Source organism: Cyrtonyx montezumae, unplaced genomic scaffold (genome assembly GCF_038088225.1).
Source record: "Cyrtonyx montezumae isolate F1298 unplaced genomic scaffold, pur_monq_1.0 scaffold_8, whole genome shotgun sequence".
Lineage (NCBI taxonomy): Eukaryota > Metazoa > Chordata > Aves > Galliformes > Odontophoridae > Cyrtonyx > Cyrtonyx montezumae.
In genome coordinates this window covers 40,938,942-40,964,302 of record NW_027072089.1, presented here as the reverse complement: position 1 = coordinate 40,964,302, position 25,361 = coordinate 40,938,942, and the positions used below count along the sequence as shown (strand labels likewise).

The 25,361-nt window shown below is 37.0% G+C and overlaps 1 protein-coding gene across 1 annotated transcript; it reads left to right on the top strand.

Annotated features, from left to right (window-relative positions):
- The first annotated feature begins 1,029 nt into the window (after nt 1-1,029).
- LOC136059323 (desmoglein-1-like) lies at nt 1,030-24,515 on the top strand. Its single transcript, XM_065753439.1, has 16 exons — nt 1,030-1,277; nt 7,779-7,814; nt 8,187-8,315; nt 8,955-9,110; nt 9,264-9,411; nt 10,084-10,247; nt 10,715-10,849; nt 11,119-11,304; nt 11,481-11,740; nt 12,714-12,856; nt 13,003-13,221; nt 14,246-14,806; nt 16,639-16,787; nt 17,280-17,340; nt 19,000-19,208; nt 21,974-24,515. Exons 1-16 carry the CDS (start codon nt 1,230-1,232, stop codon nt 22,943-22,945), a joined length of 3,576 nt encoding a protein of 1,191 aa, XP_065609511.1. The 5' UTR covers nt 1,030-1,229; the 3' UTR covers nt 22,946-24,515.
- Nucleotides 24,516-25,361: the final 846 nt, after the last annotated feature.

The following is a 25,361-nucleotide window of genomic DNA, read 5'->3' as shown; positions in this document are numbered from 1 at the left end:
TTGCAAGAAATAACTTATATTCAGTAATCAAAATGAAAGTACAGAACTGGCAGGAGCATAAGGCTTCATCCCAGGAGATGCTGGGGATGCTGGGAAGCCCTGGGGTTGCTGATTTCTGTTTTTCCATCTTGTGTCCAGTCCTAGGAGATGACTAGCACATCAGTGGGCTCAAGGAGCAAAAGCATGCCAGTTGTACTGCTCTTTTGGAGACTGGAGCTCTACTTTCCTCACAAGTCCACCAGCACAGCAAATATTCACTTTTATTGTTGTTTTTGTTTCCCCCAGGGGTTCAAGGAGGCAATTACAAAGTGCAGCAAAAAGAGATCCATTGCTGAGTAGAGGTTTCTTCATTCCTCACATATTTGTTCCCGTGCTAACCCAAATGAGGCCTGAAGTGAGCACATCCTCCCTTTGCTCTCCACCACTTGTCGCTTCCAGCAGCTCTCCAGGTTCTCTGCACAAGGAGTGTATGCTTTTTCGTCTCCACCCTATCAGCAAGAGCACAACCCATAGGAAGGGAGAGGTATGGCATGCAGATAGTGAAAACAGAAAGTCTCCTTTCTCTGCCTCTGCCTGTTTTCTTGGTCCAATGAGGAAAACACTTTTTTTCCCCAAATTGAAATGTTCATTTTTTTAATGAAAAAAAAAGTGCTTGGAGTAATGCACTTCTGTGGATAATGTGGACAGAACTGACTTCTCACCTGACAGGAAACGAACGTGTATTTTTACCTCAATCATTTCTTAAAGTCTGTATTCCCTACAGTAATATTCAGAAAGCTTACTTGGTGTAAGGAGAAAACTGGCAACTGCATTCAAAGCAAAGATAAGTTACCATTTTAATGATTCCTTATGTTGTAATTTATAAATCACTCAGTATCTTCTGAGCAAAGCTTGCCTTCTGTTTTTAAAACGTACCCTTTTGTATCCAACAAAGGGTTTCAGTGCAATAAGCATTAAGGTGTGTCTCTTAGCTTTTACCTGCAAGCAATAATGATGTTGTCAAGCGTTTCAGATGAGACCAGCCCAGGATTTTGGGGTGGGGAAAGACACTCTGTTATACAGCATCTTCAGTGCTTCCTTCAGAGGGAGGCAGAGACACCTTGAAAGGCTGAGTATAAGGACATCTACCGAGTGCCTTTTTACATAGACACCAGAGTGGGGGGGGGAGGGAAAAGGAACAGGCTTGCAACCATAACTCAGTTGGACTTGTATCCGAGAAGTCAGATGCAATGGATTGGCTCCCTCACAGAACAGCTGCTTTTCTGTTCCTCTTATTGGTAAGTCAAATTTTACAACAATATTTGGAAACTTCGTGCCTGTTGAATCCTCCTCAGCAGCCCTTACATTTCAGTGTAAACTAATTAACCCCCTCCCCACTCCCCCTAGCCCCCCCGAAAATCTTGTGAATTTAGCATGTCTCATTTTAAGTTGCATTTCTGAAGATTCTATACGAGTAATTTTGGTTTTCATTAAATGCTGACAAATGTTTCTTTTGATTGCAAATCTGTAGTCTTTTGATGCTTAATATATAACTTTCCGTGTTTAAGGCTTGACTTTTCAGGTGAATGCTGTATATGGGTACTATTTAAAGAGTTCCTTTTTAAAATAAAAATCTTATCATTTATAAAAAGAATCATGATAACCTGACTGGTTTGTTCTATATATATTTTTTTTTGTTGTTGTTGTTCGATTGAGAGAAAGGTGAAGAGCAAATATATTTTTCTAAATGGGATAGTTTCAGAACTGGCTGAATGTTATGTCTATAATCAAGAAAAAAAAAAAAAAGGATGAAATGTATTGAAAATGATATCCAAGCAAAAATCAAGACTTTGCCTATTATTTCATGCTACAAAGAATTCCTGCCTTACAGAATGCATGTGTCCGAGCAGCCATGTGCTGAGCAAGTGAATGCATGATGAAAGTGACACTCCTTGGGTTTGTTTTTCTTACTGTAGAACGAAAGCTGTGGCTATGGTGAAGTGAAATAGTTGTACAATGTGTTCATCAAGGCACGGAACTTACCAAGAAATGACTTAAAGGAATTACGGTGGCCTTCTTACTCCTGCACTGTTTTTCCTTTTTGAATAGATTTTTTTCACTCATCTATGCTGCTTGTTTAAATATAGGTAGAGTGTTAGGGCCCTGAAGACTGGAAAGGATAGAATTTATAGTGTAGTTACGTCTTCTTGTGGCTTTTGATTTACGCAGTATATTAGTTTGTTAACTCTGTATCACTGTCACCTCTGGAACTGTGGTGGTCAGAAAAAAAGGGATATGTTTTTATAGTATAAAAAATCCCAATACTTGCTTAGAGAAGGTAATCCGTGACTCCTATGTTGCAGGCATCAGTAAAGTAGAACTAGCTCGCACAAGGCAGCTGCCAGGAAAACAATGACTAAACTTGGCAAAAGCACACTATGGTTCAGATGCGTTTCTACTTGTATAATGAAGCAAGCAGATCTCTGAGATCGGCATGTTGCACATCATGCTAGGAGTGCCAGGTTTTTATATAACATTAGTGAATATTTATTTTATTCGGTTACCTGATGTTACATACTCTGGATGGGTTACAGTTTAAAAATAAGTTCACTATACTGCATTTAATCCTGCCTAATCAGAAGAGCTTTTAACTGTTTTCTGTCATCAACTCTTGAGAATTTTAATTCTTTCAGTGTATTGTTGTTATGATTGTGACTGATCTGTGTCCAGAAAAAGGAGTGACCAAGAAAACTGCCACTGTATTTTGATGAGTATCCCAGAGGAAATGACTGTTGTTCTTGTTGTGTGCTTCCCTGAAAAGCAGTGGTCTTGGTGGCATCTATAGCATAATAGTATCTTTCAGCACTGCAGAGGAAGGCGATGGACAAACTGTAGTGTTTAAGTATATTATGTAAATTATTTTAGTGCAAGACTGAAAAGCAGTCCTGGCTTTTGGCTTGATTACTTTTTCATGAAAAATACCTGTCTTGGTGTGTGTCTGCTCAGTATATGGTCACTAACGTGTATCAAATCAAAAGTCTGTGGAGTTATAAATATTTTAGCATGCTAGTGTGCTTTCAAAAGAAGAAAACTTACCAGCTCTGAAACTAATAATTCTCCATATACATTTCACCATTGGTGGGTCTGATTCTGCAACCCCTGCTCACATGACTTCAAAGGCATTATTCTCATGAGTAAGGGAGTTCTGTTTGTGGTACTTGTGCCGACACGTTTTATGGAAATAACCTGTTTGATCAGGTATGACTCTTCCCCTGCCAGCCATCATGTGACAGCTAATAATTTTAAATTCACCACATCTCTCATATGCACTTTTGTCTGGCTGTATTTTCCCATGTCTTATCTATGCTTTATTTTCCAGTAGTAAGGCTCTAGTTGCACCTCCTACTCATAAGCTGGCTTGTACTTAAAATATTAAGGGGCTCAATCTTTTCCACTTTGGCACTTGCATACCAAACATCTACCAGGATGCAGCCGGGATACTTTAAGCTACTCTGAAATTAAAAAAAAAATACTGTAGAAGTAGAAAATAAATCACTTCTGCATCAGAAGTTCCACCCAAGATGAGTTTCTTAAGTCTGCAGTTACATTCCTGAGTAAAAATTGGCTCCTAAATGGCATTTAGAGTCCTAGCTTAGAGACTCTAATATGACTTAGAATGCTAAGATATATTAGAGTTCAGGCTTTATTGTCAAGATTTGTTGAGCAGATCATGATTAAAGTGCATCTAATTTGAAAAACTAAATTCTGAATGATAATGACTTACAACATCCAGAGAAATCATTTTTTTATTCCATTTTCTAATGGTTGGGCTCAATTACTCTATGGAAATTCATTATTTCTCTATGACTTGTCTTCTGCTAATTTGCTCAGGAGAAAAGAAACAATGTCAGTAGAAACTTTCCCAAAGTGGTCAGTTCTTTGAGTAAATACATTTTAAAATAATAACAATTTTGGAATCTATTCCTCTGACTGACATGAATATTATTATATCTCTGCTGAAATAACAGTGGATCCTCCCTCCATCTGGGGTACAGTATAAAATATTGAGTCCACTTGCTAAGGCAGGAAGTAACTGACCTAACTTTTGCAGAATTACAAGACGAATTGATAGAAAAATCATCCCCCCAATTTTTTCCTTAAACCTGGAAGCACGTACATTCCTGGCCTGCAAAAATGAAAAGTACAGACAAAATCTTACTCTTCTTTTTATTTAAAAGTTATTTATAATATATAAGAGTGTGTCCTGTATTTCAGGTTTCCTTGTCATTATTTCACATGCATCGGCACATCTTTTCTTAAAGAAGTGCAGAATGCGTAATGAGAAGGGTTCATATTTCAACCCTTTGCTGGTCAGAACTTTGGCTGAGTAAGATGTAAAAGTCTCAAAATGCTGACACAACCAGAGCTACCATGGAACCCTGATGAGTCATATAATGTATGTGAGTTCTCAGCACTCCTCCCTTTACAACCAGTAACAATACTGCCGTTGACTTCAAAGAGTGAGAAGCAGATCCAATATGAATAATGCTGGGAAGATGTTAAAGGCATGTTCAGTCATTTAGATACAAGTAGGTGGAGGAGGGAGGATTCTGTAAGTGCGTACATTATTGCTTGGCAGTCAATTAATGATTAGTTAATTTGTGTTTGTAAATTGCTTTGAAGGTGCAAAGAACCATGCACATCCTATGGGCCTGATTCCGTTCCCAGTTACATCAGAATAAACCTAGAATAACTCCAGTGTGATTCTAAGGTGCCATCTTCTAAACAGGGTTCATCATAGAAAAAATAGGGTTTTCAGACATAATACAGTAAGAATGACTGTCACAATAAATATGTCTTCTGCTTGCACTTCTCCCAGCCCACACCAGAAACAGCTTGTGCAACTAGCCTCCAGTTTCCCTGCATTTTTCAGGGACAGCACATCGTGATTTCATCCTGATCAGCTTGGCAGCCCCACCATCCTCAAGATACATCCCACATATTTCAGTGCCTACTGTTGTTTTAATTGTCATTAATCACAGAATCTATGGAAATTACAGTATGTAGAGAATTAGATACAAGTTTAAAAAGGGAAATTTGTTCACTATTTAGAAGAGAACCAAACTATCTTGCAGGCAGATGGCAAAATGTACTTCTTCACTGGAAAGTGCACTGGAAAAAAGAGTTTGCATCACATAGAGATGTTAAACAATGACAGTTGGAGTTGAGGGGAACCCTCTAACTGCTAATGAATGGAAAATGTTAGGAAGGCAGGAGATTCTTCAGCCCTGGATCATACTTGATAGACGTCATTTCAGAACTGTTTAAGTTTAGCTGGTGAACCTGGCAACTTTATCTGGTGTCTGTCTGCCGTCAGTCCTACAGCATAGAAGTTACTGAGAGAGAGTTACTGAATACAGATATTGAGTTTGTCAGAGGATTTTCAAGAAACATCACAAAATGTACTAAGGACTCTGGATTCAAAACCATCAAGATTTCTTTAAGGATTTTCTATTAGCAACATGTAGTAGTGGGATTTTTACTTTCATCAGTAAGGGACACAGCTGGAAACACAGGGCCTTAATTTACAATTGCCAGCATTAATGATGAATAAATTATTTGAATTCCCATCATTCATGATCCAGTGGATGAAACTCCAGTATAAAACTGATATTCTTCATTGCTTGGAAGTGGAACTCCAAATAGGCTAAAATTAAGGGGTTTAATGAATACTCATGTCCTTAAAGAAAATAATTCTTTGTAGTTTTTCTTTACACAGACACACAGCACAGCTTTTCGGGTAGGCCTTTGAAGCACAAGAGTGACATGACTGGATGTGAGATATTAGTTTCACTGTTAAATAACAGAATATGCCATCAGATGCAGTCAGTAGACAAGATTCACTGGCGTTGCATTAGAAGGTGTATGCTCATAATTTTCTGGGTCAAGACAATTGCTTGCATGCCAGAAGGGACGTCAGCCTAAGGGTGGAGAGGATTTCACTGTACTTGCCAAAGCAAGATCTGTTATGACAGTGTGATCAACTGATATGAAATGTTGAATCAGTGCAATTTCTGGTGGACTTTATCAGTCAGCCTCTCTGGTGAGGGTGTAATCAGGATCTTCCACTCTCTCATGTTTCCCCAAGCCACAAAGGGGATTTAAAAAGTACAGGCTTTAGTTACTACCAAAGTGAAAGCACCCGACAGCTTAAATGGAGCCTAATACTGCAGGCTACCTTCTTCAAGATGAGTAATGACTGCATATGAATGCCAACTGAAGATTTAAACAGTCACCAAGATATTAGAAGCTATACTGATGTTTTTAACACAGCATGAACATATCTATTTCCTTCTCAAAGAGATAAAATGACTGTAATGATTTTCCTGCAAAGTTCTTTTCTTAGCAATTTGTGTCAGTATCTTGCTCAAAGAGACAAACAAACAAAAAAATATTACTCCATAGATAGTCTCATAAATATCAAGGTACTGTGCACAACAAAGAGGCAGAGCCACGTTATAAACTCCCTCCTTCACAGATCAGGGCAGTTTAATCTAATCACAATCTACTGTAAAATTGTTTTAACATGAATTAAGAGGAAAATAGTCTATGCTTATCTTCCAGTCTTGAGAGAACAACCTTGCAAAATATTTAACTTAGAAAAGACCCATGACATGGAGTTGCTAACGAGGAAAAGATCATCACAGAGTATATCCATGCAATATCTGACCTAGAATGCACCAGACAATGTCAGTCAAAAAACTAAACTTATAGCTATACAAACATATATATGTTTTTAAATTACTCGTATAGAATCTTCAGAAATGCAACTTAAAATGAGACATGCTAAATTCACAAGAACAGGGAAGCTATACACACATGGAAATTTGATAACTAGAACCATGAGTCACATTTGGCAAGAAAAGGCAAACTCTGCACACCTTTTTGCATCACCTAGGTATTTTGTTTCTCCCAGTGATTAATGAAGCAAGCATCTGGTCCTGCAAATCCATGTTCTTCTCATTTCATTATGTGAAGATAGCAGAGGTAGATCCTAAACCTAATCTATTAAGGGGTACACTGACTAAGTGAATTCCACTTTCACACTTTATTTAGGGAGAAGGTTAATGAAATTGTGTTTTCTTTTAAATTGTGCTAATCAAGAAATTGATGATTCTCCATAATTTTGATTTTAAAATAATTTCATATTGCATCTTATTTTCTGAACTTTATTTACTCAAGTCTTTGGTTGTATAGTTAGACCTCAAATCAAAGCTCCTAGAAAAGAGAAATCTACCTGCCAACTTCAGTTAGCTTTTCTGTATACTTTAACCTAAAGAAAACTTTTTCTCCTTTTGTTTGAATATATATTGAAGTATTTGGGTCTACTGTGGACTAAGTAAGAAAAACATAAAAAGTAAGGAATAAAGTATTTAGGATAAATCTTGCAATTATTACTTTCTCTTTTCAGCTAAGATGGATACATTCTAAAAATCCATGTGAAACTTGCATTTTGATAGTAGGAGTAACTTGAAATTTGCTATGGCACATCTCTGCCTTGAAAGACAGAAATAATTTTGAATGAATTAATTTTCAGGGAATTGACGTGATGGATATAGTAAAAAAAATGAATGGTACAATGAAATTTACAGAAATGCTTCAGCCTAGATAGGTTACTGAAATAGATTTGAAAAAACATACAACTCCTGCCCTGCAATTCTGCAGTGTATTGTGGCTGGGTTTGAACTGATGCATTTTGCCCTGCATTTTACATGCTAATCTTTTTATCATTCTTGCAGGTACTCTTGGATTTCAGCACAGGATTTCATGTAGAGGTAATAAATATTTCTTGAGAAAATGATTTTTTTATATAATCAGACATAATCAATTTAAGAATGACATGGAAAATACTAAACAAGAACATTTCTGAGCTTGAAGGTTGAAAATATGTTTGAATATTAAACAGCTGCAGGTAATAGCCTGTTCATTGCCTCAAAAGAACTTCTCCTGAACCTATATGAATATCTCATTTGCAGGAATACTTGTAAAGTACACATGCACAGTCTCAGAGTTTTGGACTCTCTAAAGTATTAAAAATATATATTCTATTTCTTTATTCCTTCTTGTTGGGGGATGTTTTAGTATTTGAATTAATTTAAGATATGTTGAGGTTGCTGGTCATATGACACTGGAACTCTATGTCAAAGGTAAAAGAATGGAATGAAAATGGAACGGCAAGATGGAAAACTTTCAGAAGACAAAAACGTGAATGGATAAAATTTGCTGCAGCTTGTAGAGAAGGAGAAGATAATTCTAAAAGGAATCCAATTGCCAAAGTAAGTAGAAAGCATAGCAGAACTGTTCACTGACAAGGAAGCTTTTTTATAAAGACATGTTGATAAAATAGATTTAAAAGCACATTTGCTTAGACTAGTCAAAGCAAGGAACGTACAATAAAAGAAAGATGACTAAGAATTTACAGCTCTGCTGAGGCACTCTCATAAGGCAAATGCACACAGCTGCTGAGGAGTGACCAAAAGTTTCCTAGAGCATTGCAGTCAGTCCCCTTCCTGGAGAGCTCCAGCCACAGCCTCTTTATTGTGCAATGTCTGTGCACTGGATCAAAATACTCTTTTATCTATCACTCTGTGAAGCTGCTTGAGTGAGCACAAGTTCAAGGATGGTGCCTGACAACAGAGACCAAGAGCTTGGGCTCCTCATTATAAGAAGGACATAAAAATATTAGAGAGAGTCCAAACAAGGGCAACAAAGGCAGTGAAGGATCTGGAGGCCAAGAGCTATGGGAAGCAGCTTGAGGTCTCTGGGTTTGCTCAGCCCAGAGCAGAGGAGCTGAGGGGAGGCTCATGGTGGCTGCAGCTCCTCATGAGAGTGGAGGGGCAGCACTGAGCTCTGCTCTCAAAGACACTGGAGGTGTTCCCTGTAAAGTTCTCAGTATAAATAATCTATTATTGCAGATTCGATCAGACTGTGAAGAAAACAATCCAGTCACATACAGCATCTCTGGAGTTGGAATTGATCGTGCCCCTTATGGAATATTTGTTGTTAACCCAAGAACTGGAGAAATTAATATAACATCAATAGTGGACAGGGAAGTGACCCCAGTATTTGTTGTAAGTACACCTCAATTTCTTTCCCTTTATAATGATGGATGTGGCTTGGGACCGGAGAAGCACAAGAATAAAAGCATTCTAAATCACCTGTTTCAGATTGATGCTTTTCTTCCTTTGCTTTTGGTTTTAAAATGAGTAAATACCTTTATCTAGATACGCTGCTTTGCAAAACACTCAGTGACGGGTATGGATTTGGAACCACCTCTTGAACTTCGAGTCAGAGTTCTGGATATAAATGATAACCCTCCTATATTTGCACAGTCGGTATTTACAGGATCTGTTGAAGAATGCAGTATGGACAGTAAGTAATTACATTGTGCCAATTATGGTAAAGTTAGTAAAGAATCCAGAATATAGTTAATGCAATATAAACCTGGTGTGTTCATTCTACTTTTCCTTAGTCAGTGACATTCTTTTCCCAAAGCTACTGCAGAGGAAAGTGCAGAGGATGCTTCTCAGAATGTTACTGGAGAAAGGCTCAAGCTCATTGCTTGAAGCATTTCTTTCCCTCACAAAAAATGCTGAATATTCCAGTTCCTAACTGTATCCTCATACAACTCCTTTAGATGTGAAAACTTAGAATAAATCAGTCTATTTTTTTCTCTAAATATATATATATCGCAACTATACTTATTTCCCATGAGAGTACAAACAATGCATTTTTTCCATTTCTTCTACTTCAAATATTTGTATTTGAAGCCTGAGTATTGCAGTTGCAGTAGAATATTGCTAAATAAGTCCCTACTTAAACACTTAAAGTTGTTCTTTATCACTTCTTAAAGTCATTAACATTTAGACATAATCAGAACAAAATTAAACTTCTATTTTTCTTCATAAATGTCAAAAATGAGATAGAATTCTGTTATTTTTTATGCACCAGGTATTTAAAACCATCTCGATGATTATTTTTTTTTTCAGGAACAAAGCAGATTTTATGATTTAGTTTTAATTTTCATTATTTTTTTATTCACAGACACACTGGTGATGAAAATAATTGCATCAGATGCAGATGAACCGAATCACTTGAACTCTAAAATTGCCTTCAAGATAGAGAGTCAAGAGCCTTCAGGCCAACCAATGTTCATTATGAATAAATATACTGGAGAACTCCATCTAGCAAATTATCTTGACAGAGAGGTAATATTTATGTTTCTGAAATTAGGTGACATAATGCTGCTGTGTATCTTTAAGAGTGATATGTTGCCAGGGGGGATGGGAGGGAAGGAAAGCGAGGTAGGAACACAATGAGGGGGAGGGGAGAGAGAGAGAGAGAGAGAGAGAGAGAGAGAAAGGGTGCCTGCTACAAAAAATAAAAATAAAATAAAATAAAATAAAATAAAATAAAATAAAATAAAATAAAATAAAATAAAATAAAATAAAATAAAATAAAATAAAATAAAATAAAATAAAATAATATAAAATAAAATAAAATAAAATAAAATAAAATAATATAAAATAAAATGGGGAAAATATATTTTTATTTGTGTTAAAATGAAACATCTGAGGCAAATTCCTATGTGAAGAAACAGTGGCAAGACATTGGTATTTACACTTTATAGTGTGTAGAGATTCTTGTAACAGGGTAATTTCTCTTTCTGTGACAGCAACACAGTAGTTATACTTTGGTTGTGAAGGCGTCAGACCGGGATGGAGCTGCAGATGGAATTTCATCCCTTTGTAGCTGTCACGTGAAAGTTATTGATGTCAATGACAACTTCCCAACTCTTGCTCAGAGCTCTGTAAGTTTTTAAAACCGAAAGCATCATGATCAGAAAGCACAAATCCATTTCTACTAAGCTGCCTTTACAAACACTGGAGTAACATAGCTCTTTATATCTGCAACCTGAATCACAATTTCAACAGAACAACACAGCTTGTTTTGTTTTGTTTTGCTTTGTTTTTTGTTAAATTATTATTTTTTAATATATTTACTGCAGACAGGACATTCTCAAATAAAATCCTCTGTGGTCAACTGTGTTTGCTAATACGTATGTATCTGCCCTTCCAGTTTTCAGCAAGTATTTCAGAAAATTCACTCAGTTCAGAAATTCTACGAATACAAGCTCTGGATGCTGATGAAGAGTTTACTGACAACTGGTTGGCAGAGTTTTTCTTTATATCTGGTAATGAAGATAACTACTTCGAAATTGTTACGGATCCGGCTACAAATCAAGGAATCCTTAGAGTAATTAAGGTATGGATATTTGAAGCAATCATATTAAAACTTTTAATTGTTAAATAAAAAAATCACTGACAGCACTGTCAGTCAAGTACTTAAAATAGCATAGTTTAAATAAGATGAAGTCCAGCAAGTTTTATTTGTCTTCTGATTTTCCATGTTTGTTTGTTTGTTTGTTTGTTTGTTTTTAGGAGCTGAATTATGAGCATATCCCAACTCACTCCCTGAGTATTGGTGTCAGGAACAGAGCTGAATTCCACCATTCAGTTTCGTCTCATTACCAAGTCATTGGAACACCCCTCATAGTAGAAGTAAAAAACGTGATTGAACCACCACTATTTAACCCATCTTCAATGATCATATCTGTACCACAAAGAACAAGGGCGAATTATATTGTGGGAACATACACAGCCTTTGATGAGGACACAGGCACTACTGCAAATAATGTTGTGTAAGCTCTGCTCTATTTTACCCCCCAGATGGAATAATACTTTAATTAAAATTTCAGTGGAATAAGTAATTAGTTATCTCTATTCCAGTCAAAGAAGAAGAAAGGTTACTTACAAAGGGTACTTAAAAAAAAAAGTTAATAACAATAGAATAATAGAATTAGAGTAGTAAATTATTATACTATGGTTTCTCTTGTTTCCTGACATACTTTTCTTAGCTCTGTGCATGAGACAATGAAAATATTATTCTTCTATCAAGCAGCAATTAAAATAAATCAGAACACATTTTTTGCCACATAACTTAGAAAATTCTTTTTGTGAGATCTCAAATGTTTACCAAATACAGAGAATCTCTCAGCATCTCTAAAAAAAACAAGGAGAAGACCATAATAAAGGGCAATATTATAAAATTGGAATAGAAGTCACTGTTGGCTCAGTTCATATTAAAAAAAAAGAATAATCTGATTTTATATTTATTTCTGCTGAAATTCATGTCAGTTTTGGTAGAAAAATACTTTGTTTTTAAACAAATATAGACATTAGTATACCCAATTTAAAAAAAATTGTAAAGTTTTCATAAAACAGAAAAATTATTAGCAAACACAACCATAGAGTTGTGGTTTAACTACTGATAATATCATGAGTTCTATTAAATCTTTACAGGATCTAGATAGATTTCATTTTCTTTTAGAATATATCACTTTCAAAATATAATGGGTTCTACATTCTTCCCTTATTACTGATTTTTTTTATGGTGTACCTCTTTTGACATCTACAGAAATCTTGCTTGAATAGGGTGAAATGCAGTGCCATCTAGCATGGCCTAAAGAAACATTTTCTGAAGTGACAAGTATTACTTACAAGATGTATATGTAGTAGACCACTAAAATATATGGAGTCCATGCTTTATTCTACTCAGATAGCTAGGTCTCATATTCAACTTTACTCTGAATATTTTTTCTTCACCAAATACAGATATAGTATAGGACGTGATCCAGGTGCCTGGTTCAGGATCAATCAAAACACTGGGGAGATCACACTGACCAAAGTTATTGACTGGGAATCCTCCTATGTAACAAATGGGCAGTACAGAGCAGAAGTTCTGGCTATTACCAGAGGTAAGAAACAGATTTTGTTTTCTGAACAAAACTCTTTGTTCAATATATCTCTTTTTTAATTTTCTTTCAGTTCCATGTTTTCCCATCTGAACTCATTGTTTGTAGTATCAATATTACATCCTGATCACAAATGCCTCTTTTTACAGGGGCTCCTCGATATACTGCTACAGGAACCATTGTACTTACAATGCAAGACACCAGAGACAATTGTCCAACTATTAATACAGAATTAAGGAAAGTATGTATGCATTCCCCATCGGTGATTATCACAGCAAAGAGCATAAATGGTGATCAATACGCCCTCCCCTTTACATTCAGCATACATGGTGAACCTCAGACCACGTGGATTATCAGATCAATAAATGGTAAATTTACTCACGTTTTATAACAGTATATCATAGTAATATGCTTCTATCTAAGATAACAGATTAGAATACATTTTAATGACAAAAATATAAAATATTCATATGTGATTTTGTTTTCATATGAATCCAAAAAGTTACTCTGAATTTGCACATGTATATTTATTAATGCATGAGTATATCTATGACAAGCAGCTCTATTGGTCTAAACATAATGAGGCAATTAAAAAGCAGTAAGTTGATACCTTTTTATTTTATCTAAGAAGAATCCTAAGCGTATGACAAAGCTCTTTATTTGCTAGAGTACAGTAAAGTTCTTAGCTGGTCTTTATTTTCATGAGTCTTATGAAAATGGCAAATAAAGGTCACAAGTTTTGCAGTTCATACTGCAGGTTCTGCTTGCTTATATCTTTAAGAAAACATTTCAGCCTCCAAGCTTATCCAATTTCCTCCAAGAGGATTGAATTAGCTTATGAATTCATCAAATCTCATACTTTACTAAATGACAGAATTTGTAGAACTTACTGTACATATTGAAGACTATATTAAATGGTAAATATCATAATTGCAACTACCATTGTCTCATTTGCCCTAAACAGATGCAAATGTAACATTACATATATTTTTTAATGGAAATATCTTTTGAAAAACAGAAAGCATAACTATCATGTACATTTCCAGTGAGAGAGAAAAAAGTGTATAAAACTTGCAATTCATATTTACCATAATGGGAATAAAAATGAGGAAAAGCATCAGTAAGATATAAAAAAGTGAATTTTCATCTTTTATATTTCTGAAGTTAAAAAGTGGTGACTAGACTGATCTAGCTGAGGCTTTCCAAAACTGAAAAAAATACCCAGCATAGATCACGATCATGTTTCAGTTTTGAATAAGTACTGTCTATGCATAAGTAATGGAAGATCTAATATAAGACAGAAACATTGTTCGCAAACAAACAAAAAAAAGTGTGTAATATTTAGTGACAACACCTTAATCTAAACATTATACTCTTATTTCCCCCCCAAAGCTTCCTCTGCAGAATTAGTGAATCAGAACATGGACTTTTACCTTTACAAGATCTCTATCAGAGTAAGAGATAGCCAAGGTCGAAGTTGCTTGCAGCCGTATGTGATTCCTCTGCAAGCTTGTCGATGTGACAGTCGCAATTACTGCAGCAGTGGAGCCACAAAAATAGTTATCATTGGAGGTGGTGGTGCTGGAGGTGGTGGTGCTGGAGGTGGTGGTGCAGGCGGTGGTGGTGCTGGAGGTGGTGGTGCAGGCGGTGGTGGTGCTGGTGGTGGTGGTGGTGCTGGTGGTGGTGGCACTGGTGGTGAAGGAGGCCAAACTGGTGGAGGAACAGGACAAGACTATGGTGGGACTGATTATGAAGGAAATGACGGAGGCGAAACCAACACAGACTGGGATTCTAACACTGGTGTAGACAATGGAGGTTACGACACTTATACTGACAGCATTGATACTGATTACGGCAGAAATGAATATCCTAGCGTATACGCCCAACCTTCTGCTACCACGCTTAGCGGTTCTGCCATTGGCCTGATGTTTCTTGGTGGATTAATATTTGTTTGTAAGTATAACATTAAGAAAGTTATTATATTAATCTTTTAGCAAGTGTATGTTTTAATTTTTCTGATTATTTTTTTTGTCAATTATTTACTTGTGAACTCAGTAAAAAAAAAAACAAGTTTTAAACTGTAAGAATATATATCTATATTTATATTCCACATATACACATATATTTCATTCAGAAATAACTATCTCCATCATAAAACTTGGGGTTTTTTTTTCAATATTATTCTGTACTCAGACCATCAGGCAGGTCAAAGTATTTAGCAGAAGATTCAGAAGATTCTTGACAAGAGCTGTTTGTATTACTTTACAACATTTGTAATGCTGTAATTTGTTCTGTAGTTACATTACCAAAACAAATGGATCAAATCAGGTATGAAAAGATGCAAGGAACAAACATCCTTTGAACTCTAAGCCAAATTTCACTTGCAGAAAGATAAAGCTTTATTTTTAAATCTTTTGGCCATTGTTGCTAAACAATATGTTAAAAATTTCTTGCTAAACAAAACTGCTAAAAAAACAGTAGTGTCTGCAATGACAGGATCAAAGCAGATCATTCATTCTTTAACATGTCCCAGTATTTTTGAAGAAGCATGAGTCTAAGGGAGTCAACCTAGATTTTATGCAACGTATGAACTTCGGCAATTTCTTCCCAGGCCACCACGGTAATATGTAATTGTTCTTCTTTCATGATAAGAGCATCAAGCGGTATAGAAATACTGACTACAACAACTATAAAGACCTGATTTTTTGAAGTGGTAGTCATATTGGGTCTTGTTCTCTATTAGTGGGAATCAGCAGAAGGTGTAAAAGGCTGTCTTGATTTTAGTTCCTGTGTGGTTAATGTTACAGAACAGACAGCCTTTCTGCCTTCAGAAATCTCTTCTGGTCAGTGGTCTGGAATAAATACATCCTTACTAACTTGGTGTGAAGTAGCACTTTGTGCACTGTATAGCCCTCTTCCCTCTTCTCTTTGGTTTACTTTGATGTTAAAGTGGGAAATTTAGATACTTCGGTTAGTTTGCTGTAGGCAAACAACTGTCTTCCTGCTAACTCTTCAGAAATACTGGGTTACTAACTTAGTTATCTAGGTTAACAGCCTAAACACAACCAGAATGAATATTGCAGCCCTTTCCTAGAATGAACAGGGGCTGTTCGTCACTTATGCTAGTTTTTAAAGTATTCAGCAATATCCAACATTAACTTTTGCAAGAACTAAGCATAATATACCACACTGAGAAACCTGACTCACTGTCTAATCATTTGTTAAAACTGGGATTTGAGCTTTGAATATATTATTTTTCAAATAAGCATCAAGTACATGTGATGTGGAGATGCAACATGAGAGTTAGACAAAGATGGCTGCAGTCAGATAACTCTGATTGATTCTCTTATGTTTACTGTTACTGATGCTTATTATTTTTCAATTACAATGTCTGAAGAGAAAATATACTCTTCTACATCAGGTATGAATATCACTGAATGCTATATATAGCAAGACTAACCAGTCTTACTTGTTTAATTTTCATACATCTGCATCTTATATTCATTCAATTGAAGTAGATCAAAGTCTGTTCCCAGGTGTATAGGCATAAACCTGGAGTAACAGCTCTGCTCCACCCTAATTTTGCTCTACTATAACTAATGCAAAATTACTCCGAGTACCCAAGTGCATACATTTTCAAAAGCAGCTAATGATTCTGAAAGCTAGATTTGCAGGCTGCTTAGTTTGAAACATTTTAAAAGATACATTTGCAAAAGTTCTTGGGTACTTGCAGCTATGAAGAAGAGATGTCCTAAATACCTGTTTCCTGTTTCCTTCCTGTTAAGTGATTCCAATTCTGATGTCAATGAGTGACTGTTGTGGCTGTGGACCCGGAGCTGCAGCTGGAGTCGGAACTGGATTTGAACCTGTACCTGAATGCACAGAAGGGGCAATTCATCCATGGGGAATAGAAGGTGCACAGCCTGAAGATAGGGTCAGTATATTCTGTGTTTCAAAAGCCCACAGTAATTTGTGTTTACAAAAAGACTATATATGTCTAGAAGCAAGAAAGGGATTATAGAAAGAAATCTTCTAAAAGAAGCCTGAGATTTTCAGCCATTGCCAGGCAGGCATGAAAGGTGATTCTTAATTAATATTTGCAGATGGAGCTTGTGATCTTCAGGTTGTGCTTAGTTAGCTTGGCCCAATAGTTTGATCTTACTATTCCCTCAGCTGAAACATCATAATTGACGAGCTTTTCCAGTGCAAGATAGGGCAAAATAACAAACTATCTTCAATGATCACCTTTTACATTGACAATGAAAAACACTTTGAATCTTTTCTTTTTTTTTTTTTATGAGAGTGGTAATTCATAGCTACCATTAACAGTTCAGAGTTGTAACTCCTTAACATGATTCACAAAGTGTTGCTCTTCATGTGGGAATTTCAAAGTCATCACTCAAGGAATCAAAATGTTGTTTTCCAGGATGTCTCACACATTCTCGCCCCAACAACAGCTGCTGGAGGTGATTTTGGTGAACCCTCTGGTAAGAAGATCTTAAGATTTTCAGTGTGCACTATCATTAAGCTATCTTTCAGTACTTCATGTCCTCTGGCTCAAGGAGGACACTGGTTACTCAGCTACAACCCAGCCCTTCCAATCTTACTTCTGCATATAACCAAACTGACACTACTAGGATTTCCAGCATATAGAGAACATCTGTGGTTTATAGCCCTGAAAATGAGCAGGATCATTTCTGGAAACTACTCCCAGCTAGTGGATCTTTTCAAAATACCAGTTTTAGAAGAAATCAAGATCAAATTAAAAAAGTTTTCCTTTATAACTTAGTGGTGAAAGATTAATTTCTTCCCAGGGTCTGCTTAGTAAAAAGGAGAATAAGATCTGTTGAGTAGCTAGTTAATTACTGCTCAATTGTGTGCAGCTTAGATAGAGAGCTGGCACACGTCATAACAAATGTATGCTTTTGTGATAAGGTTTCCCCTAGAATTTGATGTCCATAGAGAGTAAGTTACTTTCCTTCTCCCAGTCCCTTTCAGTAAAGATGCTGGTACAGATCCATTTTCTCTAGCTTCTTATAGGAGGACACATCACTGCAAGCAGCAACTTCTTTGATGAGTACTGATCAGCCAAAAATGTTATCCTCTAGGTAAAAAGAGCACATTTTGGGATATAAATTAATAGTCTTTGTTCTCGGGGAGGTTTTGCTGCTGTAACAATTGAAAAGTTAAGACTTTTATTTACTTTATTTCCACTGTTCATTATTACTACGGTGTGAGCCCCAGGTTAAAATTCTACAGCTGAGATCAAGATTAAGTGGGAAAAAAAAAAAAAGGGAAAATAGAATTTGGCCTATATTTCTTATTCTAAGTATAGTCAAGAATATTGTATGCAATTGCTTTATATTGTATTAGAGAGTAATATTTAAGATCATACTTTCATTGCTATTATATATGAAAAATTATGGAGAATATAAAATTCTGCAGGTATGTTGTGGTTTAACCCAGCAGATCACTCAGCACCACACAGTCTTTCAGTTCCCCTTCCGAGTGGGATGGGTGAAAGAATAATTAAAAAAAAATAAAATAAAGGAAAACTCATGGGTTGAGATAAAGCTATCCACTAAGATAAAGGAAAATAGTAATGACTACATATACAAAAATGTTTATAATGAGTGAAACACACATAATTGTTCACCACTCCCAACTGATGCACAGAAAGCACTCTGAGCAGCAGAAGGAAAACAGATGAACTCACATCCAATTCAAAACTTTCCTTTTGTGTGATGTTATTATGATATGAAATATCCCTTTGGCCAGTTTAAGTCAACTATCCTGATTCCATTCCCTCCCAGCTCCATGGGCCCTCTACTGCAAATGGTCTTGTCACTAAACAGCACTGCTTAGCAGCAACTATAAACTTCAGTGTGTTATCAACATTGATTTTCTCCTAGAATCAAAACATAGCATCATACAAGATACTCTGAAGAAAACAGTTTCCATCTCACTTGAAACTAAGACAGTATGATTTTATAATTTAGTGTGAAGTTTATTTTCATTCTGCATTATTAACATCAGTTATGATCAACACTTCTTCTCCTGAATCCCTGTTAATAATCTAACAACTAGAAAATGTGAGAGAAAATTTTCACAGAGCACAAGAGCAATAACTCATTTTCTGTTCTCAGATATATATACAAATACATATGGAGGAGGAGGAGTAGTAGCTTCTGGTGTGGAAGAAACTACAGGAGTTGGTTATGGCACTGGTACTGGTTATGGAACAGCTGGAGGAATTTCTGGAACTGGGGAAGCGAAAGGGTCAGTTGGAGGAACAATAAAAGAATATCGAGAAGGAGGGGTGAACATGGCCTTCCTAGACAACTACTTCTCTGAGGTAACAACTGGTTTTTTTTTGTGTTGAATCTGTGAGACTGTTGTTACACTATCCTCCCCAAGTGAGACTGTGTAAATACAAAATTATAGAATCACAGAAACTTTGAATCATTCAGGTTGGAAAAGACCTTTAAGATCATCAAGCCCAACCATCAAACTAACACTATCAAGTCTACCACTAAACCATATCCCTAAGCATCACCCATATACACCTCTTAAATAACTCCAGGGCTGGTGATTCCATCACTTCCCCGGGCAGCCCATTTCAAATTCTAACTATAACTAACTTCACTCTACTGAAACTTGTGAGAACAAAGCTAACTGTATTAATAGGAAAAAAGAAAAACAACATGATATTAATAATACTGCTTTGGAGTTGTTGACATAAGAGTCTTGATTACTCAGTAGGACTCCTTTTTGTAAAATTGATGGATACATTGTGGTTATGGGCAAGAAATTAAATTATTTCAATTTAATATGTGATGATCAAATCTATCAATTTTAAACTATAAAAATAGTAATTTTTACAGTGTAAAAATAGCTATTTACAACGTCAAGTTGTTCACAATTACTTACTACAGAGTCTGTTTAAGTTAGTAACTGTTAGGCAACTGTGATTATTGGTTCACCTTCTTCCGTATTTTTATTGCAATTTCTGCTCCCTAAAAGATAGCATATGACACAGATACAACGCTTTTAAATTGGAAAAATATTAATTAGCCTTTACATATGGAGTTTACATGATTAATGGGATATATTTTTATGACTAGCATGAACTGTAACGTACGGTACTATAGTCACATATAAAAATAAATTTCATATAAGAACTTAATTAATATGTAAGGATTAATGTATTTCAAAATCTATGCAGCATTCAGTGGAGGGGATGAAATAGGAGTCCTGAAGTCCTGAGCATAAATTTCATAGAATCACAGAATCACCAAGGTTGGAAAAGACCTCTATGATCATCCAGTCCAACCATCCAGCAAGCACCAATATTTCCTACTAAACTATGAACCTCAGTACAACATCTAAATATCTCCTGAACACCTCCAGGGACGGTGACAACACCACCTCCCTGGGCAGTCAGTTCTAGTGCCTGAACACTTTCTTGGAGAAGAAATATTTCCTGAAGTGCAATCTGAATCTCCCCTGGTGCAACTTGAGGAATCTTTCTAGTCTTATTGCTTCTTATGTGGGAGAAGAGGCTGACTCCCACCTCAACACAACCTCCCTTCAGATAGCTGTAGAGAGTGATAAGGTCACTCCTGAGCCTCCTCTTGAACAATCTCAGCTCTCTCCACTGCTCCCCATCAGACCTGCGCTCTAGACCCCTTTGTTGCCCTTTTCTGACCATGCTCCAAAGCCTCACTCTTTCTTGTAGCGAGGGGCCCAAAACTGTACACGGTACTTGAGGTGTGAACTCATCAGGGCTGAGTACACGGGGATGATCACTTCCCTGCTCCTGCTGGCAACAGTATTTCTGATACAAGCCAGGATGCCATTGGCCTCCTTGGCCACCTGGGTGCACTGCTGCCTCATGTTCAGCCATACACCAACACCGCCAGACCCTTTTTCTCTGTATAGTCTTCTAGCCACTCTGCTCCAAGCCTGGGGTTGGTGTGGCCGTAGTGCAAGACTCAGCACTTGGTCTTGTTAAACTTCATCCCATTGGCTTCAGCCCAGCTATCCAGACTGTCCAGATACTTCTGTAGGGCCTTCCTATCCTCAGACAGATTGACATTTCCTCTGAACTTGGTGTCATCTGCAAACTTACTGAGGGTGCACTCAATGCCCTCATCCAGGGCATCAATAAAGATACTGAACAGGAAAAGCCCCAGTACTGACCTTTGATTTCTCCCAGATTGTGATCTACCCAGCTGGACAAGAACTATGTATTAATTTTCTGCTTGCCAAATCCATCCCCACAAACAACCTCTCAGTCGCCCACTCACTGCCTCCTCTCCCTCCTGGGCCTTCACTTTTGTCTTTCCCTATGTCTTTCAACCTCATCCCTCTTTAAATTCTGTTCTTTCCTTCCCTCTCTCTCCTTCATGATCACCCCACCATCATCAACTTCATTCCAAAGCTTCAATCCCTTTCCTGCTCAAAATGGATTCTCCATCAGACACACCATGTCTTCCTCACTGTGGCCAACTCAATGACTTCCCCTTTGTACTGGTTTCCTTGCTGCTCTCCCTGCCATCCTGCTCCAGTTCTCTTCCTACTTCTTTGTCTGGATACAGCTGCCCAGGAAGTGTGTTCCTTTCCATTCACCCCACAGTCACACCTGCTGTCAGCAGACCAATACTACCATTCCTTGTCTGTCTTGGTTAGCTCTGTTTATGTTATCCTCTCCCACCTACTTCTTTTGTCAATTTCAGAATTTTAACAAAGGATACTTTTTATCAAACTAAAAAACTTTGGATAAGATTCTGGGGCAAGAAGGCAGGAAATATCTAGTAAAATTATTTCCAGGACACACTGTCTTTTGTATAAAAGTCTCAAGTCTCTGCAGTAACTGTTTTAATGAAATCTGAGATACTAAGTGTTTGCAGAAACAAGAACAAATGTGAGTATCATTTAGATAAAGCTTATTTGAAGGTAAAAAACATTTTGGTGTTTTTTTTTTTTTTTTTGTTCTGTGATGTTCTCTTTTTTGAGTCAGCTAGGCCCTACTGTAACAGGGAAACTTCACTAATGGTTTGAGTCATCGTGGTTACAAACCTGACATTCTGTTCACTTTTCTGTTTTTGCAAACTACAGAAAGCGTTTGTGTATGCAGATGAAGATGAAGGTCGGCCAGCAAATGACTGCCTATTAATATATGATCATGAAGGAATAGGTACTCCTGTTGGCTCTGTTGGTTGCTGCAGCTTTATTGGAGAAGATACAGATGAAACATACTTGGAAACTTTAGGACCAAAATTTAAGACTTTGGCAGAGATCTGTCTGGGCAAGGAGATAGAACCTTTCCCTGATGCCAACCCACCTTGGCCAGGCATTAACGTCACCTTTCCCAACTCTGAATGTGACCTAAACCTCCCACCACCAGGAACCACGATCCTTGTCAACGGATCTGCACCTATGGCTCCCCCAGCTGGCACTACCACGGTAGTTACCGAAAACACCTATACATCTGCATCTACCATACAGCCCCCACGGCCAATGCCTGATCCTTTGCTCCACAGCAATGTGACGGTGACAGAGACCTACGCCTCCGGTTCTCCTTCTCTTTGTGTTGATCCACTGCGCGCATCCAATGTTGTTGTAACAGAAAGGGTTGTCGGTCCTGCGTCTGCCTCTGATTTGCGTGGCATGCTAGATATTCCTGATCTTGCAGATGGCTCCAACGTAATCGTCACAGAAAGAGTCATTGCGCCTAACTCCCGGCTCCCAGCATCTCTGAGCATTCCCGATTTGGTAGATGGGTCAAACGTGGTGGTGACAGAAAGGGTGTTCAGGCCTGCCTCTGGGATGCCAGGCAGCTTGATAAATATTCCCTCAGAGTTATCCAATGCCCACAATGTGGTGGTCACTGAGAGGGTAGTGTCAGGGTCTGGGATGAGCAACCTGGCAGGGGGAGGACTAGGAGGGGCCAACCTGGGTGGACTGAGCAGCACGGGTCAAATGCTTAGTGCTGACTGTCACCTTGGTCAGGCAATGGGCACAGCATCCCCTGGCACCTCCAGGAGAAGAGTGACAAAGTACAGCACCGTGCAATATTCCAGCCAGTAAGGCTCCTGTCAGCACACCTCCCCAGTGAAATCACCACTTGCACCAACACTTATTAGCTGCCACCCACCAAGAACATTGTCTTTATTTGTAACTAACTCACAGAACTGAAATTACAGGGATTCCTCCTTGAGTAAGGATCTCAGAAGAATGCCCTGTTACAAGGTCAAAAGTTTTGTCAGTGAAGGGAAAGTTGAGGTTAGCTCTAAATTTTGCTCTCTCTCTCACTCTCTCTCCACAGAGCAGTAAGCATGTACAAACAGACACTAATGTTTTTGGAGAGAAATCTGATTACTAAGCAGATCAGTGAGAGGGGATCTTTGAGTGCATGCAGTATCAGCATGAATTAGTGTCATATGAAAGAGTGTTAAAATACTGTATTTCTGGGCGAACTCCCACAGGCAGATTTAGGTTGATTGCTCCTTACTGGCAAGATAGAAAAACAAAGCAATAATTAGTCAATACAAGACTAAATAAGCACTTTCAAATGCATCATGTATTTCCAGGTGCACTGCAAAATGGCACTTTGAATCATTTCTCTTATCACCAGCAAAAGTTAAATGTAATAATCACATAAATGCAATACTTTTTCATAGCTTACTAAAGTTCTCAGTGAAACTCACACTCTCGTGACCTTCTATGTTGGTCATGAGTGTGGCCAAGAATCTGGTGCAGCTGGAGCTGCAACATTAATGCTGTCAACAACAAAGTTGCTGGCTTCATCTTTTCTCCAATACCTTATTTAAATCTAGAAAGACTTTGTTGATAAACAGGAACATTTAGTTGGATTCTTGTGCCAAAGTTTGACTCTTTTAAGTCTCCAACACAGTGTTGTTTTTTGAGGACTATAATAGAAAATGCTAGTTCTCTTTTCAAATACTGCCAAGAAAACAAAGTCATAAAAGCTCTGTGATATGGGGAGGCAATAGCAAGTATTATAATACTGATAGTGGTAGCTGAAGATCTTCATGAAAACAAACAAAAAAAAAAACTTTGGGAACAACATAAATTTATGAATACACAATGTGGAGAATTATTATTTCATATGTCAATGTATTTTGCATTGATATTTTGAAAGTGTATTTGAATGTGTTAATTGAAAAAGTCTTGATGATTCTATAATCTTAATTAAATTCGGCTTTTATTTTCCCACAAAAAACGCTCTACTGGACTCTGTTATTCTAGCAATACCTTAACATACTTTACAGTATGATCTGAAGGAGCGAAATACGGAAATATAGTATCTATCTCATCTTACTTTTGTATCATATGTATAGTAAGCACAGTGTATGCAACATCACTTCAGTGTAAATACATTAGACGTATATGGAGGGATTGGCTTGTTTTGCTAGATCACCAGATCAGTACTTTTCCTCAAATTTTGCTTCTTCAGCTTTGATGGATAGGTTAATGAAAAGCTGAAGAGTTGTCTGTGAACTATTTCCCACTCAACAAAAAGAAATTTTCATATCCAGATTAACCCACCTCAGACAAGTGTCTGAGTTTTATTTCAGGAGTAAACAATTTAAATGATGCTTTCAGAAATGCAACCAGATCTTCTCTCAAAGACAAGATGCAGAGTCAGTGCTACAGTCATTGACGGCACTGCTCCCCAGGAGCCACTACCAAATTCAAGGCTACCTTGAGGAAGGGTTCTTCCAGGACTTCAAGCTTTTCCTGGAAGCAACTGAGCATGTTAGAATCTCTCTTCTAGGTATCTGAAGTAATGCTACTTCATCCTGTAGCCTTGATTGTTACTAAAATTACGTTGACTTCAGTGGAATTATTATCTTTTACATGTTGGTAGCTACTGCAAGAATGGTTTCTGGAAGCGTTCTTTAAAGGAGGAAAATACTTACCAATATATAAAGCTGTGTATTTTTATATGTACACTTTGATATTTTACATACTAAAATTCACTGAAGAGATCCTTTTTGTTTTACTAAACACACCTATTTACATTAAATAAATAAATTAAAAAGAACCCATGAGTATTTCCAATATCTAGGGCACTTTGTACATTTAGAAAGCCTATGCAATATAGCCAAAGCCCATTAGAGATATTTTTAATGTAAAAAAAATGTTTTTTGTAAATATTTCAAAAATCATCATATCCAAATTAGAAATATATTTCCTAGCTGTGTTCCAAGGTTATAAAGTCAGATTTCAGGAGCAGATGCTGAATCCTTTGTAGCCCCTTAAAAATAATGTTGTGTGAAGTTTGGATGTGCAAACTAACTCTGATTTCTTGCATGTTTAGAAATAGGAAGGGGAAGAACAAATAAAGAAAAAATTCTTAGAGCTTTTGGTTATGTAGCGGTTCTCTACCTTACCAGCACTGTATTTTGCCAACTTTTTAAAAGCAATAGCTTGTTATTTAATAAAATTTCTAAGAAACAGTCTCACTTTTTAAATATCA

Coding starts and splice junctions, on each gene's coding strand:
- LOC136059323 (XM_065753439.1), top strand. CDS start 1,230: ATGGATTGGCTCCCTCACAGAACAGCTGCTTTTCTGTTCCTCTTATTG. Junction 7,815..8,186: donor GCACAGGATTTCATGTAGAG/GTAATAAATATT, acceptor TCTATGTCAAAG/GTAAAAGAATGGAATGAAAA. Junction 17,341..18,999: donor TGATTTTGGTGAACCCTCTG/GTAAGAAGATCT, acceptor TTCTGTTCTCAG/ATATATATACAAATACATAT.